This window comes from Typopeltis vanoorti, chromosome 11, assembly GCF_054136105.1.
Source record: "Typopeltis vanoorti isolate ZY-2024b chromosome 11, IOZ_Tvanoo_1.0, whole genome shotgun sequence".
NCBI lineage: Eukaryota > Metazoa > Arthropoda > Arachnida > Uropygi > Thelyphonidae > Typopeltis > Typopeltis vanoorti.
The window spans coordinates 134,097,520-134,117,562 of record NC_143559.1 but is presented as its reverse complement, the minus strand read 5'-3'; the positions used below and the strand labels follow the sequence as shown (position 1 = coordinate 134,117,562).

Here is a 20,043-nt window from a genome sequence, read left to right as displayed (position 1 = left end):
AATTTGACAGTTTCGTAAGGAAAAAGAAAATCTTCTTTGTATCTATTAAATTTAATGAATTGACAAAAAAACATTACAGGCAGAGTTAATTACAATACTATCAACAAGATTTACTCAAAATAACCACCATTAGCATCGATCACAGCTTCAATTCTGCTTCGGAACCTCGAACAAGCTGATGCTACAGTCTCCCTGGGAAGGGCCGCAAAAACTGTTTTAATTTTATCCATTAACTGGGCTTTTGTATTACTGGAAGTGCGATTGGTGTCTTTCTCAACTGCGCCCCATACAAAATAATCCATGGGGTTAAGGTCTGGGGAGTTTGGAGGCCAAACATTTGGACTGGTGAAGTCGTAGAAATTTTCAGACAACCATTTTTGACTTTTCCCAGAGGTGTGGCAAGGGGCCGAATCCTGCTGCCATACATACGGCCTACCATTGGCTACCCTTGTTATCCAGGGCTTGACTACAGTTAGCAACTCCACGAACAAAGCCCGAATTCCAATGCCAGGGTTCTTCAACACCTGTTCCTGCAGATTTGCGAGGAATTCTGCTGTACGAACGCAATCAGATCGTCTGCTAGGGATCTTTCTTGCTACATCCTCGTAGTCACCATTGCAAGTCTCTAGTTCATGCCTGATTGTTTTTACTGTATTCAGGGAGCATTGGGCAGCAGTCGTAATATTTTGATGGCGGGGCACGAATCATCATGATACAAGTTATTCTCTTCCATGATTCAGGTGGGTTCCAGCTATCCATCCTTTCTGACATCTTGTATATGAATGAAGAAGGGTCCAAACTTTTAAATGAAGAGAAGTGTGTGTTAATACATGTAACTTACGGAAAAATATAATTAATTATAAATATGTCAAATTTATCCCGAACACCCTGTACAAGAGGTTGGTTTGGTTGATCAATCTATAATACATTAGTACCATATATGGATAATGGGTTGGAAAAGGAGGAACTTGTTTACATTGAATTTAGAAGATTGTATACTGTATTCCTTGGGAAACAACAGGGGAAGACTGTTCCACGATACAGCAGATGCAAGGATGAAGGAGGAGGAAAAGAAATTTGTTCTGTTTGTTTCAAGGGAAGTTGAGCATTGTGAAGGGAAATTGAGCAGCAACTGCATGTATTCCAACGAGCTTAGTACTAAGTGGAGGAATTATTAATGTTATTTCAGATGAACATTTCCCATGGAAATATTTGTAGAATATACACATTGCAGAAACCAAACATCTGTGCGAAAGTTGGGGGAGTGAGTTGGTAAGAGTTGGGACATTAATGTTCCATTGCTCTCCTCTGTATCGAGTAAAGCATTTTGAGAGAGCTTTTGGGGATCCCACCAGATATGTGAGAGCAGTATTCGATAGTTGGGCGAATTTGTGATTTCTATAAGGTTAACAGCTGTTCGGGGGTGAAGCAACGTCTTGAGAGAAAGAGAAATCCTAGTTTTTTTGAAGCTGAGGATGCAATGGTTGCGATGTGTTCATGCCAGGAGAGGTTTGATGTTGGGGTAATTCCACGAACAGAAATCTCAAATTGTCTGGAAATTTGAGTATCGTCAAAAATAATACTGATAAAAAATGGTTCTTTTTTAAGAAATAAGACAGAACTGAGTTTTATTAGCATTGAAATTGATGAGGTTATCTGAACCCCATTGGAGGATGGCTTAGAGATCAGAATTGAGGGCAGTGGTTGTGTAGAATAAGGTTTATCAAATGGATGGGAGGAGTGCAATGTGCTGTCATCTGCAAAACTGTGTATTGCATTGGAGGTCAACTGAAGTAGGTCATTGATAAATAGCAGGAAGAGGGTTGGTGAGAGGACAGAACCTCATGAAACCCTGGCATTAGTTGAATGGTGAGAGGATAAGGAACCATCCACCACCACACACGGTGTACGTAAAAACAGAAAGCTGGCAATCCGACTACAGAAGTCCTGAGACAGACGAAATAGTTTGCTTAGTAAGCCTTTGTGCCATACCCAGTGAAAAGCTTTGGAGATATCAAGTGCAATCACTTGAGATTCACCAAACTTGTCCATGGCATTTGTCCAGAGATGGGCGACATATGAGCAGATCTATTGATTGGCAGCGACGGAATCCATATTGGCAGTCGTTTATTAGGTGAGAGCTTTCAACGTAGTCTAGGAGTTGGGAATTGATGACTTTTTCCATTACTTTAGACAGGACTGAGGAGAGTGAGATAGGAGCAGTAGTTAGATGGCAGTGATTTGTTGCCCTTCTTGGGAATGGATTAAACATAAGCCAATTTCCAGGCTGTGGGATAGATACCAGTGGAGTAAGAGAGTATATACAGACAACATAGGAGAGGAGTCAGTTCTAGTGCACAAACTTTCAGAACAATTGGAGGAATGTCATCATGGCCAGGAGACTTTTTTGTGCCTAATTTGTGTCCAAATAAGACACAAATTTTTCTGATCTCTTTCTGGCAAAAGGATATAGGGAGGATATTGTATGTTGGGTATCTGGAATGGTGGAGGGGGGGGGGGTGCATTTACCATTGTCAGTTGTGCATGCATTGGAAGCAATGTAAAATCTCTTGTGAAAAACAGAAATATTTTTCACCTATATCGATTTTACATAGGCCATAACATACATATAATTAGAAATGTATGTAACCTACTATAATGTAATAAATTTTGTAATATTATGTTATTTTGTAATATTAAGTGTACTGATCCACGTGTATGCTGATTTGTCGCAGCCAAACCAATTCCTGACATTGCCAAAGAAATGCAGTACTGTTACAAGGGAGGAAATCGTCAGATGACTACCATTGGATAGTGCCCGATCACAGATGTCGCACAAGTTAAAGAAAGGAACCAGTGCAATTCACCTTTAACCCTTTAGAATTCAGGACTGTACATGATATGAGCTTGTAAGTAGATCGCTTTATTTTAATAGCCTAGATTGTGTGTGTATAGATGGTCGATGTTCATTCTGTTTAACTAATGGCATAATGTGCTGAAGAGGTCAGAAAGCCAGATGTAAGTTTGAATGTGCTTAAAAGAATACTGTAGACTTGAATACTGCTTGTATTACATAATGCTCAGAACGTGCATAGTATAATTTTGCCTTATATTAGTTGTAATGAGAGTAAGGTTATGTGTGCTAAGATCTATCCACATGTCTAATAAGCTGAGTGTAAATAATTTCTTTGTCTAATGCTTTAAGTGAATTGTTTTAATGAATGTGTGGAGAATCAGACATGTGACATGTCCCATTTCCTATGTATATAAATTGTCTAAGTTAAAATAAACATGTTTGGTTTTGTTAATAGCTTGCCTGATTTTTGTTAGCCAATGCACTGTCTCATAAAAACTAATCGAACCTGTGTGACTTAAGTGAAGTAACAGCCACGACTGAGTAATTCGGAGTTGCTTGAGATAAAACTGATTTAAGGGTTATTATAGCGCTTAGCTAAATTATTCTCTTGTGTGTAAAAGAAAGATAGAAATTTCTTTTACATGATCCTTAATGGCACAGCCATTAACATAAATAAATTTTTAAGGATTAATATTTGAATTATAGCAACGATTAAGGATTTGGCCCCAGAGGCTTTTCCTCAGTCTACGATACTAGCACATGTGAGAGCAAACTTTGTGGCATTAGGGGAGGGGGGGTAAACTAACTAGATTACGAAAGGAGACTAAAGTCAAATAATAGTATTATACGTGAATTAGAGATTAGAGCATATAGACATTTTGTACAAGCTCAAGCAATCACAAAAACAACGAAGTAAGAGCAGAAATACATTGAGTAAAAAAGTAACATCATAAACAATATAATAAACTATAAATTACAAATTACTAAACATTACAACAAAGTGTAAAGCCAGAAGATTGGCTTTTTCTGTAGGTGATGATGCAATAGGGCTATCTGGATATGATAGTAGTGGGAATAGTGTTGGGCAGAAGTTATGGCCAATTGCTTTGGAGAGAGACAAAAGGCTTGGCTTCTGTTTGGATAGGCTGCTATTTTCCTGCATTTTGCTCTTTCGAACTCTGTTTTGGAAGCACTGACAGTTTTTTTGCATCTATTTCGGGTTTGAGTATAAGCTCTAAAGGAGGATGGAGTTCTTGTTGTGAACCAGTTATTGTATGTTTGATTTTTTAATTTGTACAGCCTTGGCACATCTTTTGGAGAACCAGGATTTAGTTAGGGAATGGCAGTTCAGAGTAGTGTGGGGAATGTATGTTTCCATGCTGATGAGGATTAGTTTGGTGATAAGTTCGGTGCATATGTTTGGGTTGGAAGGCTGGAAGCAATAGTCCAACCATTGAATGTGGCATAGATGTTGCAGAAGCTGTCTCCCACTTGGCACTGTTATAATGCCAAACTACTCTTGTATGGAAGAGGCTGTGTAAGTATTGTTGCATGGGGGAGGAGATGAGCACTAGATTATGGTCAGAATTACCTAGGGGTCCCACTACTTTCACTGTGTGAGTGGAAGGGTCATGGGTGAGGAAAAGATTAAGGTATTTGCTGAGTGGTTCAGGTTATCTGGTATTCTGGATGCACCTGAACAAGTTGTGTAAGGTCATTAGTGATGGCAAATCTTTCAGCATCTAGGCCTGCAAGATCTATACAACTGGAGGAGGAACTCTATTTGGTGTTATGGACATTAAAATCTCCAGGAAGGATGATTTTGTTGTTGGGAAAGTGGGACTGGAGAAAATCAATTTTTAAGGAGCTGAGGGTGGTTGGTTGCATTAGGGAAGTGATAGAGACAGCAAATGCATTTGGTTGAGTGGGGAAGGGATAGTTTCAACCAAAGAAGGTCAAAGTTGAGGGACTCTAGGTTGGGTGTTCTCTGGCAAGGTATGTCGGAGCGGATGTATGTGCAGATGCCATCATTGTGTCGAAAGGAGTTAAAGAGTGTGTAATGTGGAAGGTTGAGATAAATAGTGCTGGAGGGAGGTGAGATTTGAGTTTCTGCCGGAAAGAATAGGTGGGGTTCTGTGAGGCATATATTTGACTGCAAGGGCCTTGCACATTTCCTATGCAGTGTCTGCATACTGGTTTCCATGGTGGCTACTAATGCATCACTTGATTTTTACACCAATTTGACTTGCATGTAGTTGATGATCCAACTGGTGTCTCCATTTTGGCGTTTTTCTTCAAGTTCTCTTCAAAGATGGTGTCCTTGTTCCCTATGTGCAAATGTTAGGTCCACCAAGCATGTATGCACGTTTGGGGACAAGTGTTTTTGAACTTGTGTTGATTGTTGTTGTTAATTTAGATGCACTTGTCAGAGTGTCACAAGTCACTTTTACGAGGCATGGAAAGTTCCTTCCGTCCTTTCTTTTATTTATGGGCCAAAAACGATGGCACCTGACGATATTTTTAGAATCAATGTTGCATTCTTCTGCTAGTTTGTTGATGTCTTCTTTTCCATTTTTCTGGTGGAAAGTTCAAAATAAATACATTGAATTTTTCGTTTTTGGCCTCCATCAAGTCGTATACCATTGATGCAATTAGGTCAGGTTCATTCGCAGGCAAGAGTGAACTTGCATTGCGGTGCTGGTCATTAATTAATTTGAGCTTAGCTTCCACTGCTCACATTTTGGAGGAAAAGGTTTCGTTCATAGTATTGATGAGCTGGTCAAGGTTTTTGATTGGTTTACCTATGTTCAGGAGTTGTTTTACGGAAGGGAGGCAGGAACAGCAAACAAAGAAAGGACTGGTTGAGGTCGATAAATAGCTTGTGCATTAATTCATCTATTTTGGCACAGGAAGTGTGCAGCCAGTGGCAACAGAACTCGTAGAATATACCCTTTTTTTTTTTTTTTTTTTTTTATCTGTCACACCAGTTTTACAGCTGCAGCATGATGTGGATTTGTCAGCAGAGATTGATGGCACTGCGCTGGCGAGACATGGGGTGCTCATTCGACGGCTTTTGTTACCGTCATCTTTTCTTCATACGGTAGGCAATGCTTTAGTCGTTCTGTTTGTCCGTACATGACTTCTCAGATGACAGTGATCTCATTCTCGACAGACTGTCTTAGGACCCTAGTTATGCCTCTTAAACAAGTAATATGGTTTTTTTTTTCACTGATTAAATACCAGGGATATCTCACCTTTTGAGAAACCAGTCAATTCTGCTGTTTTCAAAATCGTGGCTCCAGATAGACAGGCACCCACAATAAGTCCTTTATTAAACACCAAAAGATCCTTTGCTTTCCCACTGTGATCAAAAATACTGATGATTACTGAGCAGTAGTAGCATTCTTAAATAGTTGCCTGGAACACATGGTGATGCATGAGATCAAGTATTTTGCATATATGCTGCATAAGTGACATTTACATATAGAGTAGAACTTGGTTATAACGAATTCCACAGGACAGCATATATTTGTTCGTAATAACCATTGTTGAAAGTTTATTTTTCACTTGGTTAGAGTATAATAAATTTAGTTTAATCCTTTATCCAAGTGTGAGCAAACAAAGTTTGTGCCTGAAAGTATCTTCAGGACTGGGGTAAGGTGGTACAACACCAGGGCACTCCTTGCAAAGGTGGAGCAAGCTACCAACACTCCTATCTCAGCATCTCCCATAATGCAAAACACATCTCCTTGCGGATATGTCTAATGTTATGCATTAAGGGATCGGCCACAACCCAGACTAGTTTCGACCTTTATTGAGGTCGCTTCAGTGGGAGCCAGGCTCATGTGGAGATACCAGGCAGAAGCATTAGCAGGTCGTCTCTGCCTATAGGAGTTGCCAAACTTGTTTTGCTAATCTTTCTTCACCCATTCTAATTTAAGTGACCATACCACCTGAGATTAGCTCTGCTAACGCATTCCTGGATGTTGACAATGTCAAGTTCTTTCCTAATATCCTCGTTTTTAATATGATATTGCCACTGATGCCATCTGTTCACGCCTATAATCTTTCTCAGGACTCTCGTATATGCTGTCTCTAGTCTCAAGGGTTTTACTTCTGAGCCAGCTCTCAGATACATAAGTTAAAACTGGTTTGAACACTGTCTTGTATACAGCTAATTTAGTGTTCCGCCTAATTTCTCTCTTATTCCATATGAATTTATTCAATTCACTTCCTTACCATACCAGCTTTGCTGATTCTGTTGTCTATTTCTATATTTAATTTACCATCTTCAGTAAAAATCGTGCCTAAGTAGCTGCAATGTTTCACTTGTTCCACAGGTTCTCCATTCACAACACAGTTGACATTTTCAATGATTCTGCCTATTTTCATTGTCTTTGTCTTTTTATTGCTGACCTTCATACCATATCTATTACAACAACTATTCAATTTAGTCAGAGAATCTTGCAGACTTGTAGCGGATTTATTTAGAAGTATAACATCATCTGCATAAAGCAAAGAGCTGACATTAACATCTCCAATTTTGATATCATGTTTAATATCACTTTCCTTCATAATGTGATCCATATAGATAATGAATAACAGAGGGGATAATGTACATCCTTGTCTCACACCAGATTTAACATTAAACCATCTACCTGTATTTCCTTCAATTCTAACTGCAGACTTACAACTCAAATAAAGACTAGGTATTGCTTGATATAATGCCCCATTGACACCATATAATTGTAACAATTAGAATGGCTTTTCTCTTGGCACCTAGAATTAAAGGAAACAGATGGTTTGATATGACATCAGGTGTAAGACAAGGGAGCACACTATCTCTGGTATTATTCATAATCTGTACAGATCAAAAAATGAAGTGGTATTAACCCTGATATCAAAATTGGATATGTTAATCTCACCTCTTAATTGTATGCAGATGATGCTTTACTCTTGTCATATGTCTTTTGCAAGTCCACAAAACTTAAATAGAAATCCTTGTTATCTCACAATTTCTCAATTATTTGTCATCAAATGAAAATCTGATCCCAGCAGTCTCTTTCTCAACCTCCAGAATATATTGCTACCTTCCTGATATTTATTTTCTATGTTGTTACTAAAGTTTTCCCCTGACTTTTGTTTAGCTAGTTTTACACAGTGTTTAGCTTTCTTACATTTGTCTCTGTATTCTCTAAGAGAACAAGCTGACTTATCGCCAAGAACTTTCAATATGCTTTCTTCTTTCACTGAATATTCAAGGTTTGGTTCCTGTTCTCAAACTCTCATTTTCTCTTCAATAATGTTTGTGTATTTTAGTCTACAGTTCACATCTGAGAGCTGCTCAACTTTAATCGCTTTAAAACTTTCTTACATGTTCTTCTTTTCAATATGAAATTCTATTTTATCCTGCTCAAGAGTAAATGTCGATCACTTCCAATTTCAAATCCTCTGTACACAATAGTGTCTGCACCAATGGGAAAACGTCACTATCAACAATAACATAGTCAATGAGACATTTTTATTCCTTGCCTCTTCTCTCCATGTGAATTTATGCAGATTTTTATGTTGGAACATTGTGTTAGTAATAACCAGTCCATGTCCTGAAAAGAAGTCCAACAGGTATTTGCCATTATTATTAGCTTTGCTCTTTTCTCCAAATTTTCCCAAATTATTTCTGTATATCTGACAATCATTTCCTACTCTGCTATTTAGATCCCCAACAATGACCAACTTTTCCTTTTTCATTGTGTCAGTTCAACTAAAGTAGGAGTACAGAAATTTTTTGTAGCCTCAAAAACTTTCTCCACTCCTACTTTAGTAGAACCTTCTGTGGGACCATTGGCATCTCACTGTCCAGTTTGCCATTCTGATATTTGTCCATATCACTGTACTTGATATTGCCTGCCATTCAAGATTAGCTACTATAGCTACTCCTTCTTTTCTCTGATTGTTATTGCTTGAATATAACATTTTGTATTTATTGCTCGGAAAGATCTCATCAGAAAAAGGAAAATAAAACAAATGAAAAATTACTGAGATTTCTGCAGATATCCTTGAGAAGAGACTAAAAAATACTGTGAATAATAAATCTGGAGAAGAATAAGCTGTATTCAGGGTAAATAGTAATAATCAATATCAGATACTTAATTGAGGACAAATAGTTGATTTCTCATTTGCCTTAAAGTGAATCTGATTGGGAATATATCAAGGACCTTTAAGTTATGTACAATGGAAAAGGCATATTACAAGGTGTCAAGAGAAAAGCTGTTCAAAATGCTATTATATGATGTAAATGGGACATTGTGTCAAGTAATGCATATCCTATATTTGAGTTGTACATCAGCAGTTAGAATTAAAGGAAACAGATGGTTTGATATGACATCGGGTGTAAGACAAGGGTGCACACTATCTCCGGTATTACTCATAATCTGTACAGATCAAAAAATGAAGTGGTATTAATCCTGATATCAAAATTGGATATATTAATCTCACCTCTTTATTGTATGCAGATGATGCTTTACTATTAAATGAATCCAGTAAAAGTCTGCAGGAATCCTTAACACATTTATGCTGGGATGTTTTGCAAGTTGCATGCATCTGGCAATAGCTTACTCGACATTATAGCATGACCCTTCTACTTCATGTAGCATACATATCATTATCACACATTAAGCATATATGACATGCCAATTCAAAGTTTTATTATTTTTTTTGGTAGAATTTCAATGTAAAACTAATACTTGTGAAATAATATTTTGTTCTGTCAAGTTTGCTATAACATTTGCTTTAAAAATATTGTGCATGGCATAAATGGATTGGTTTCTGCACCAGCAGAATTGTGTGTATTTAGGTGTTAAGTTAAAACTCCCAAGGGTCAGCATATACGCTCTCCAACCAAGAGTTGCAGGTTCAAATCCAATTTGGGCAGTGATGTTGTGATTGCTTTAGGTCATCATCATCATGCGTATCAAGGATTTAGGCCTAGCATGGCCTGTTCTGGCCTTAGAAGTCATCGTTGAATCGTTTAAGAGGATGTCCTAGTTTTCTTTTTCCTAATGGCTTGTACTTCAGGCTTATTTTGGTAATCTTTCTGTTTTCATTCTTTGAACGTGTTCCATCCATTTATATTTTTTAATTTTTTCTATTACTGGTTCTTGGTTTAATTCTTTCATTATATCTTCGTTTCTTTTGTGATCAAATAGGGTATACTTTGCAGTTTTTCTCATAAACTTCATTTCTGCTGTTGTTAATCTTTGTTTGTCTTTTTGTTTTATTGTCCAGATTTCGCTTCCATACATTAAGACCGGTAAGGCTAATGTATTGTATACTTTTAGCCTGGTTTGTTTTTGAACTAGGTTTGGTTTAAATATAGAGTTAATTACACCTGTTATTTTTAAATATTTTGCAATTTTTACGTTTACATCGTTTTCATTTTCATATGCGATCATACATCCTAGGTAGTTAAATGAATTCACCTGTTCTAAGATCTTGTTATCTATTACTATTTTAGTTCTTGCTGGATCTTGTCCTTTAAAGGCCATAGTTTTTGATTTTTCTGTTGATATTATCATACCATAATCTTTGGATATCTCATTTAGATCTAAAAATAGCTTTCTGTAAGTTATCCTTCAGAATTTGTAATTATTATTTGGTCGTTGGCAAAGAGGAGTGTTTAAGTTAACTGTAGGAGAAAGTTTAATTCCTTGATGTAAATTTTTATTCCATTTTATTATTATTTTATTTAAGTAGATATTAAAAAGAGTTGCTGAGAGGGGACATCCCTGTCGGACTCCTTGGTTTATCTCTCTCGTATATGATAGCTCATGATTTAATCTTATTTGTATTTGATTATTTTCATATATATTTGTGATAGCTTTTAGGATATTATTTGGTATTTGTCTTTCTTTTAATATGTTAAATAATATGTTCCTGCTTGTGCTCTTTGGTCTCTGTCGACTCCACTGTATATCACATTAAAATTTTCAGTTCTCATAGTTCCTTTTAATTTCTTTTTTTGTTTCAGTGATTACTGCTATTTTAAAATTTCTTTCATTTAATAACTGGTCTAATTCTATTTCTTTATATGCTATTCCTTTTACGTTCCAGTTTGCTATGTGTATTATATTTTGTCGTTTCCATTTTTGTTTTACCTTTTCCATTCCAGGGTCGTTTCCCATAGATTCGATCTGATTATCTTTTTCTGTCAGCTTACAAGTAGGATTATGTCCTCCATGTCAGGGGACCAGCCTGACGATGGAATAGTTCAGTGGTAGGGCTGCTACCTTAAGGCTTCTGAACTAGCCTTCTTCCGAATTTAAACCCAGATTGCTTTAGGCGGGAGATAAATTACATCACTGGATGCGAGACTACCACCCCACTTATCGGAGGCCTGAAGTAGCTTGAAAAAGTTCCATGTTTGGTCTTTAGAGTTTCCAGACTATGTAAAAAATAAATTAAAAAAATATACATATATATAAAATTGATAAAAATGGGAGGGGGATATCCTTACCCCATCCACAGTACAAATGTACTATTAGTTTGCAAAGAACTGTTCATATGTGGGAACCACATAATTCATAAGCACATACACATACACACAACACTGCTTGGAAATAAGTCAACAGACACCCCATTGGCAAAGTGAATTGTGCCATGTAACAAGTCATGTGCTTGTAGCCAGTATAAATTGGAGGAATATGATGCTCCCTAGTCAGTGCAATTGTGTCCATGTGAAATGGCTGTGAGAAGGGTACTGATGGAATTTGAGAGAAGCATTGTGATAGGATGCCATGTTGCAGGCCTATCTGTTCAGCAATTGTTGACAAACTGGGCAATCCCAGTTTAACAATCAGTGATACCATACTGAGATGGAAAAGCAGAGAGTCAGCATCAAGTGCTGCCCGCAGTGAAGGATCCACCACACTCACCAAATGTGACCACAGCGTGCTATGAAGTATAACATGTAAAAACAGCATTTGTCAGCTGACATGTTGAATGAGAGTTCCAGGTATCTAGAACACGAATCTGCACAAAAATATTCATAACCGAGGCTCACAAGATGGGGTTTCTATTGGAAAAACTGTAATATGCAAGCCCCACATTACCCAACATGCAGTGTCATCTTCAGTGGTGAAAGGAGTATAAAGTGGGAAATGTGTTATGGAGCAATGAATCATGCTACACCCTCCACAAGCAGTTGGATGGGTGTGGCAGATGCTCAGTGAACATCTCTTAGCAGAGTGCATAAATCCAACTATGAAATTCAGAGGTGGAAGTGTGAATGGTATGGTCCTATTTTTCCTTGTTTGATCTCGGACCTCTCTTTGTGGTGCCATGAACAATGAACTCCAAGAGATATCTGAACATTCTGTGTGATGCAATTCTTCCTACTTTGTGGTGTTTCTACAGAACTGACCAGTGTCTCTTTCAGCAAGACAAAGCAGCGGGTCATAAGGCTGTTGCTGTAACTATGTGGTTTGTGGACATGAACATCATCACCACACTTGACTGGCCTCCACAGAGCCCTATCTCTGGGAGGAACTGCAGTGTTGGGTGAGGTCAAGGGACGTAGCTAGGACCTTATTACATGCCTACAGGAAGAATGGTCCAAAATTTCCATTGATTGTTATTGTATGCCCCATAGGATTGTTGCAGTCACTGCAGTGAAAGGATGTCGTATATATATATATATTATAGCTGATTAAAGTGGGCACCATCACTGGTTGTCCCTCACATTATGGTGTCCGTTGACTTCTTTCTAAGCAGTGTGTGTGTGTGTCTTTTTTTTTTAAAAATGATTATACTCACAAAAGGTTGTTTAATATTAAATAAAAACCTTAAAAAATAGAAATAAAAACTTTAGGTACCAAAGTTTTTATTTCTTACTATATTGTATACCTATAGTACATTAGTACTATAGGTATACACAATATAATGAGAAATAAAAACTTTAGTACTTAAGGTTTTTATTTCTATTTTTTTAAAGTTAATTTTTCTTAATTGTTTTATTTATTTTTACATATTTACTAAAATAAAGAGCCAAAAGGTTTCACTTCAGCGATGCAAAATTATCTAAATTAAGTGGATATTAAATCCAACATCATTTCAAAACTGAATATAGAAACTACAAAAGTTTCATGCAGAGATTGACCAGAGCTAACAGGAATACACCACTGCCATACTACGAGTTGCCCTTGCCGAACCTAATAGGAAAGCACGACTGCTAAAAGCATCCGTATATATTGCCTTTTAGCAGTTGTGCTTTCCTATTAGGTTTGGCAAGGATAACTCGTAGTATGGCGACGGTGTATTCCTGTTAGCTCTCTGGTCAATCTCCGCATGAAACTTTTATAGTTTCTGTATTTGGCTTTGAAACGATATTGGATTTAATATCCACTTAATTTAGATTATTTTTACATAGTTTAGAAACCCTGTTCTAGAGACCAAATGCAGAACTTTTTTCAAAATAATTCAGGCCTCCGATATATAAATATCTAGTGATATTTCTGTTTTATGGTTTTACCACACAATTTACCTACAAAAACATCAAAAGATAAAGGCAATTATTGCAATCAGTATTCTCTCCTCTGATCTCTAGAAACAGAGTTGTACTTGCATTTATTTTATATACTGTTGCTGAATATTATTTCCCTCCATTATTCATCAGAAATAAACATTGTATAGAAAATCATAATCATTGTTCCTTTTATAAAACAATCAGATACTTTCTTTATCATATCATTTTGGGTAAAAAAATTTGAAATTGTCTAAATGATAATTCTCACATTTCAGGATAATTTCAATCTCAAGGAAATTCTCTGATACTTCAACAGTTTTGGAAATGCTGATATTACATAAAACTTCACATTTCTTTATTTCTGAGGCAATTTCAAAAATAAGGTAAGGCCTTGGTAATCCTTCAGGATTTGACATGCTTTTGTTGGAGCTTAAAAATAAATCTGAAAGCTTAAGTCTTTTCTTTTTTGGGAGAAGAACAGGAATAGATGCAAGATCAACAAAAATTCTTAGAATAAAATTTCCCTTACCTATTATTTAGAAATACACTTTTAGGATGTTAGGATATTTATTTACTGTATTTCCTGCAAAATAATGTATTTACTTTGTATTGCTTACACCTGGAGCAAAGTTGTGGTAAGGGGGGGGGGGATTTATTCACTATATACAGTTTCATTGCATTGTGAATAAAAATTAATCTTAATGTATAAAAATTAATCTATGTCTTATAAAAAAAAAAGTACTAGACTGGTAGTTTAGTCTCCAACAAAATCTTACACATACTGAATGGCTCTCACTAAGAGCACAATCAGTATATAACTGAGGCTATGCCCAGACAAATTATATCACACTTTATAATTAAACAGATTTGTCTCTCCACATAGTTGTTAATAAGATAATGATGATGTTAACAAAAACAAAAACGATTTATTATTGGTTGTTTTTCAAAACATACACCACTTTTTTTTTTTTTTTTTTTTGAAAAACAAAACCCTTCATGGCATCACTGGCATAATAATATTAAAACTGATGATATTATGAAGGAATATGATATTGTTAATATTTAGAAATGCATAAGCAGAGCTGATCATGAGTGGTATGGTTACTTAAACAGAATCTGAGAGGAAAAAATATCAAGAACAGCTGTTTGATGGCAGGAAAAGTACCCAGAAGTAAACCAACATCTAGGTGAATTAATGCAGTTAAAAGTGCCTTAAGAAACCAAAATATAAGATGTGACAATATTGGAATTCAGACAAACAACAGGCTAATTTGAAAGAATATTGTTAAGAAGTTAGAAATAATGTAAATTCTCAAATAGTACTATCATAGTATGATACATAATGCTCAAGGGATACATATTACGAATTTGATGATGGAATTTGAAGATATGGTTTTAATTGCCAGAACACTTTATATAGTCAATACTCACTACAGTGAACTTGGGTTGGGACTTTTTAGTGGTTCCTTATAATAGTGTTTGGTATAGTGAGAGTTGACTATTATGAAATAAGAATACCATTTGGAAAGTTGAATGAATTATTTATAAGTAGCATTTGTAAGCCATATAGCAAAAGGGTTAAATCAATTAATGGAAGAGAAATACCCACTAACTTTAAAATCTCAGCATGCCTGAAAGATGAATGAGAAGATTAATGACTGAAGTAAATCTTAGGAATAAGAAAAATGGATAACATGAAAAACTGGGGTTAACAATGTCATCACACAGCCTACTGTTTATAAGAAATGGAGAACAGAGGAGCAAGATAAGTGAGATAAGAAAAAGCCTCAAAAGGAAGCATGAGAATGAATAAAAAAAAATTGAAAAACAGAAAAATTAATATAATAAACATTTATTCATTCGGTAGTGACTTAGTTATAGCTGAAGGTGATAAAACTTCATACAAACAAAAATAATCTGTCTCTTCCCACTGCTGCAAAATTAAACAGGAAATTAAAATAAAAATAACCTCTAAAGAAATAAGTATACATTGTTTTACTGTTAACAGTAATTTAATTTAAATTTGTATTCTAAGGGGCGAGGGGGTAAAAATATGCAAAGATATATAGGCAAAATTAGATTACAACTTAATATATCTTATTCATAGATTTTTATAGATTATAGAATATTGCGTATTTAAGCCTAAATACTACTAAAGTTCATTTTTTTATTTGATTTAATGACTCCAATATTTTGTCTGTTATAGAGGTATCATCATGGATATAATATAAGAAATGTAACATGCACAAAAGCAACTAAAACAAGTGGAGGTGATCTGATAGGGTCAACATCCTGGGGTACTCTCTCGTAGGATTTCAGCATCAGATTTGTTTGTTATGTGCAAATTACATCCATGTATTGTATACCCCCCCCCCCCCATCCCCAGTGATGTCTGTATGGCAGACACAAATTACTACTAGAGTCATTAAACCAATATTTAATCGATTCTTAATGCTATCTTCATTCCATTATTACTACAAATGAAGACACCTTTATAAGAGATCGCATATCAGTATTTCAAACTATTAAGTAATGAACTCTTTACAAAGAGCAGCATGCAGCTTTAAAATGCACATATAAATTGTGAAGAAATAACAGTTGCATTAAAATTCTTTACATTTCATCCATTAACCTAACTTAACTCTGTTTTGAGAAATTATAATTATTACATTATCCTTAGGTTATGAAAACCAGCATTATAATGTTTTAAATGCCTCCCATTATACAAATACTGTTATACTATATACCTTGTTGAATTAATGATACCATTTATATCTAGCCAGCTAAACTGCTAGCCATATACATACCCTAGTGTTTCTTGCTGAATATGTTTTAAATCACAACTTTCATAGAGTGAGTGGCCAACTCCTACAGCACCTGGAAAGGTCAGCAATATTTTAAGTTCTGCTGCCTTGTGAACCCAAAAAATCAAGACTAAAAGCCATACTTTTTAATCTTCAAACTTTCTAAAATGAAATATTAATTTTACAAATGCTTCAAATCAATGATTAATTATAACATTCTACAGGCACTAAGTAAAAATATAAAAATTCAGAAATGAAACACTGCATTAATTAGGGGGTAAAAACTAACAAAAATATAGGCTATATTTTACTCACTTTTAGTGATTAGAAAACATCAATCACATACCCGATATCTGTAAGTTTCAATAAAATTCTATCTTATTAAGCTCTACAGTGATGATTTCTCTTTCAATTAAAATCAATTACTTCTGTAACTATCAGCATTTAAATAAAATTAGCTGCATTGATAGCTCATAGTATTAAATGAAGTATACCTTCCATAAATGAAACGTATCAGCTTTTTAACATGAAGTATGCATGGAAATGTTTAAATATATAATACAAAATATACATGAAGAAATGCTTATTAGATATTAGCTGATATTCATTTTTTGAACAGAAATTAATCTTTTCACTGCTAAGCTTGAGTTATCTCAAGTACTTTAAAAATGGCACCCTTGTTAAGTTTCTTGAGAACACATTTTGCATATAAAAAATCTTTGGTGAAACAACTTTTATACACATTTCAATTTTGCAAGCCAGGAAAGTCGAAACATCTATTATGAATATAATTCAGTTAAATTCAAGTGCTTCTCTGTCTTCATCTGTTATCTGAAGGAAAATATTTGAATTTTGCCTATGGCAGAAGAAATCTCCTGGCTAATGTGTCATGTGGTCAATGTCTTCCCAGGGATAATAAAAACAGTAAAAAATGTGCATGCTAATCATAAGTCATAACAATTGCATGAAATCATTAGGAAAGGAAGAGTAATCAATCAGCCAATATCCTAAGAATAGCATAAGCAGATGACAGACTGGACATGAGTAGTTCAGATGAATGTTTGTAAGAGGACTTGAAGTGGTACAGAAAGTTCTATTTTTGCCTGCTATACGCAAGTTCTAAATTCTCAGATGCTGTATGAAGTAATACAAGGAAAAACAATATTTAAAGATTTCCAACTGACTCTCATAAGAGAAATTTTTCATATCTTTCATATGCCGAGAATAACCACTAAAGATCTGCATAATCTGTTGCCCAACTTCTACATTGAAAGGAAGGTGCTTCCCAACTTTATTTTTTTTAAAAGGAAAAATCAAAAAGATATTGTAATGTATATCCTAACATCAAATTTGAAGAAAGAAAGAGAAGATATGTGATGAATGTCATCATGCATTTTAAAAAATATCATAAAACTGCTAAATTTTGAAATTATGGTGGAGGTGTATGATATAGAATGGTCAATATTGTATAAACTGATAAAGATTTTCAATTAAATCATAATTTATGTATCACAAGTTTGAACTGTAAAAACAATCAGATGTTTCACATGACTGATTCTTTAATTTAAATTATAAAAGAAAGTAAGTCAGCAAGGAGAGCTCGGCTTGCTAATATATTCTCAGCAGTGAAAGGGTTAATAGTGCCAATTAAATAAAACAAAAGTTGATATATAGTTTAAAAGAACAGAAAGAAGACAAATTACAAACTACTAATTAATAAATAGTGATAATATCTCTCCCACACGTTTGTTCTTTTTATGCGAATTTCACCCACAAAAAGATATCAACCCATTAAGAACTGTGGGCAGGCTGCAGATAAAATAATCTGGGAATACTGTTCTATACATGCTGTTTTGAACCACTTTAGATATCCAAAAAGCAGGCAGCGAAAAGCATCCATCTTTAACAACCATCCATGTCACAGTGTAATGTGGACTCACAGCCTGTTACTAGGTGAAGAGATACTATCTAATCAACCACCAAGCATAACATTAAGATCAACAGATAGTACTGGACATATTAACGCTATTGAACAGATTAATAATAATGTGCCTTCCATTAATTAAAACTATTATTATTATGACTACCAGATACAAAAGGTTAAAATTATGTAAAGCCTGTGATGTTTACTGAATGTGCCATATACTCAAAAAGAAAATTCATCAAGCTTACTATTCTTATGAAAAATCTTATGACATTTTGCTGGATTTCAAACTGAAATCTTCATAGCAAAATTATACTTGTTGGTAATACAGGGTTACAGGGTCACAACAATCAATTTATGCAATAAAAGCATTTAAAATGTAAACTGAAAATATACATGAACTATTATCACTTTCTGAGCTTGAAATCTGATGACCCAGGCCACCAAGTCAGGGATATTTAAATCAAAGTCTCTGATTATGTATTTTAATACTGCAACCAACTCAAACAATATCCTTTCAGATACATATCAACTTTTATACAGAATTACTGTTTTGTTCATTTCATCCTGTACATGGACTGTCCAAACATGCCTGCTAGGAAAAACTTGTAAACTAATATAATTTTTGATTGATACTAAATAAATTATACTAAACAAGACATTATATTCTTGTTTTAATCCTTTACCTAAGCATGCACAAAGTTTGCATGTGATGCATCATGCTGAGGCAACTGATGCGAGGTCAACACCCTTTGCGTATGAATATCTAGCAACCTAGATACTTGCCAACAAATATCTAGAAACTTGCCAACAACTAAGCAAACAAATGCCAACTTTTGTTTGCTTTAGCTTTGGTAAAGGATTATGAGAATATAATTTCTTGTCTAGTATGATTTACTCTTTAACACTTTCATTGCCAAGCTGAAAATTGGAATTTCGTGTGGTGGCCAAATTTTTTATTATTTTTTTATTTAGTCAACGACGTCCACGCGATAACGCGTGATCAGCCGTCTGGTGAGAGCTCACATCGCGTGATCACGTGATATCGTTCATTGCCAAGCTGAAAATTGGAATTTCGCGTGGTGGCTAATTTTTTTTTTTTTTATTTAGTCAACGACGTCCACGCGATAACACGTGATCGGCCGTTTGGTGAGAACTCGCATCGCGTGATTGGAAATGAACATGTTAACCAAGCAAAAAACGTTTTACAACTCTCCAGTTGTGATACTATAATGGGTGGGAGAGGGGAGAAATCCCGCTGTACCATCTTCTTTCACACACACGCACACACATTAGGCCTAATAACCTGCTACAGCCAAGTAATTTGGCTCCTTACATACCTTATAGTAACGATAAGGTAATTAATCTTATCTCCACGCTCTGTGTCAGTACATGTGTTCACTGACTGCTTTGTCTGTTTTCATAGGGAGAGAAGCCTTGCTTCCTCAATATAAAAATGCTTCTCATAAGATAGACAAAAGTTATGAACCAAAATCCTTCTAACCAGACCTAATATGCTGCTACATAAGTAACTGAAAAGCACATCATCAGTCGTACCTTTTTCTCACTTTAAAAAAATTTGCTATTATTTATTAATTTACAAAACATAATTCTAAGGGAATGCTTTTCCAAACTACAGAACAGAAAATAAACAGATAAAGTTAAAAGCTAACATAAGGCTAACAAGGGTCAGAGCACTGAGGCATTAATGCTAACTTCCACTGAACCATTAATAAATTGGGAAACAACAGGGGCTTCTGACCCAATATCCAAACCTCACCCTTCTGAAGATGTGCTCATAGGTATCCACTTAAAGCCTGAAAAGACAAGGATGGGCAGGTGACTTAGTTAAGTGAAGTTTATTCAATATGTACATTAAGATTGTAAAATATAATCATATCAAGATGGTGACAGGTTATATAAGATGCATGCTATTTGT

The 20,043-nt window shown here is 35.2% G+C and overlaps 1 protein-coding gene across 1 annotated transcript in view; it reads right to left on the bottom strand.

The window, feature by feature from the left end:
- Positions 1-20,043, bottom strand: part of psidin (phagocyte signaling impaired) — a 321,893-nt gene that overhangs the window by 32,965 nt on the left and 268,885 nt on the right. The window contains exon 15 of the mRNA XM_090399962.1: positions 16,184-16,253. Coding sequence (XP_090256088.1) covers positions 16,184-16,253 — 70 coding nt within the window. The remainder of the gene's footprint in view (positions 1-16,183; positions 16,254-20,043) is intronic.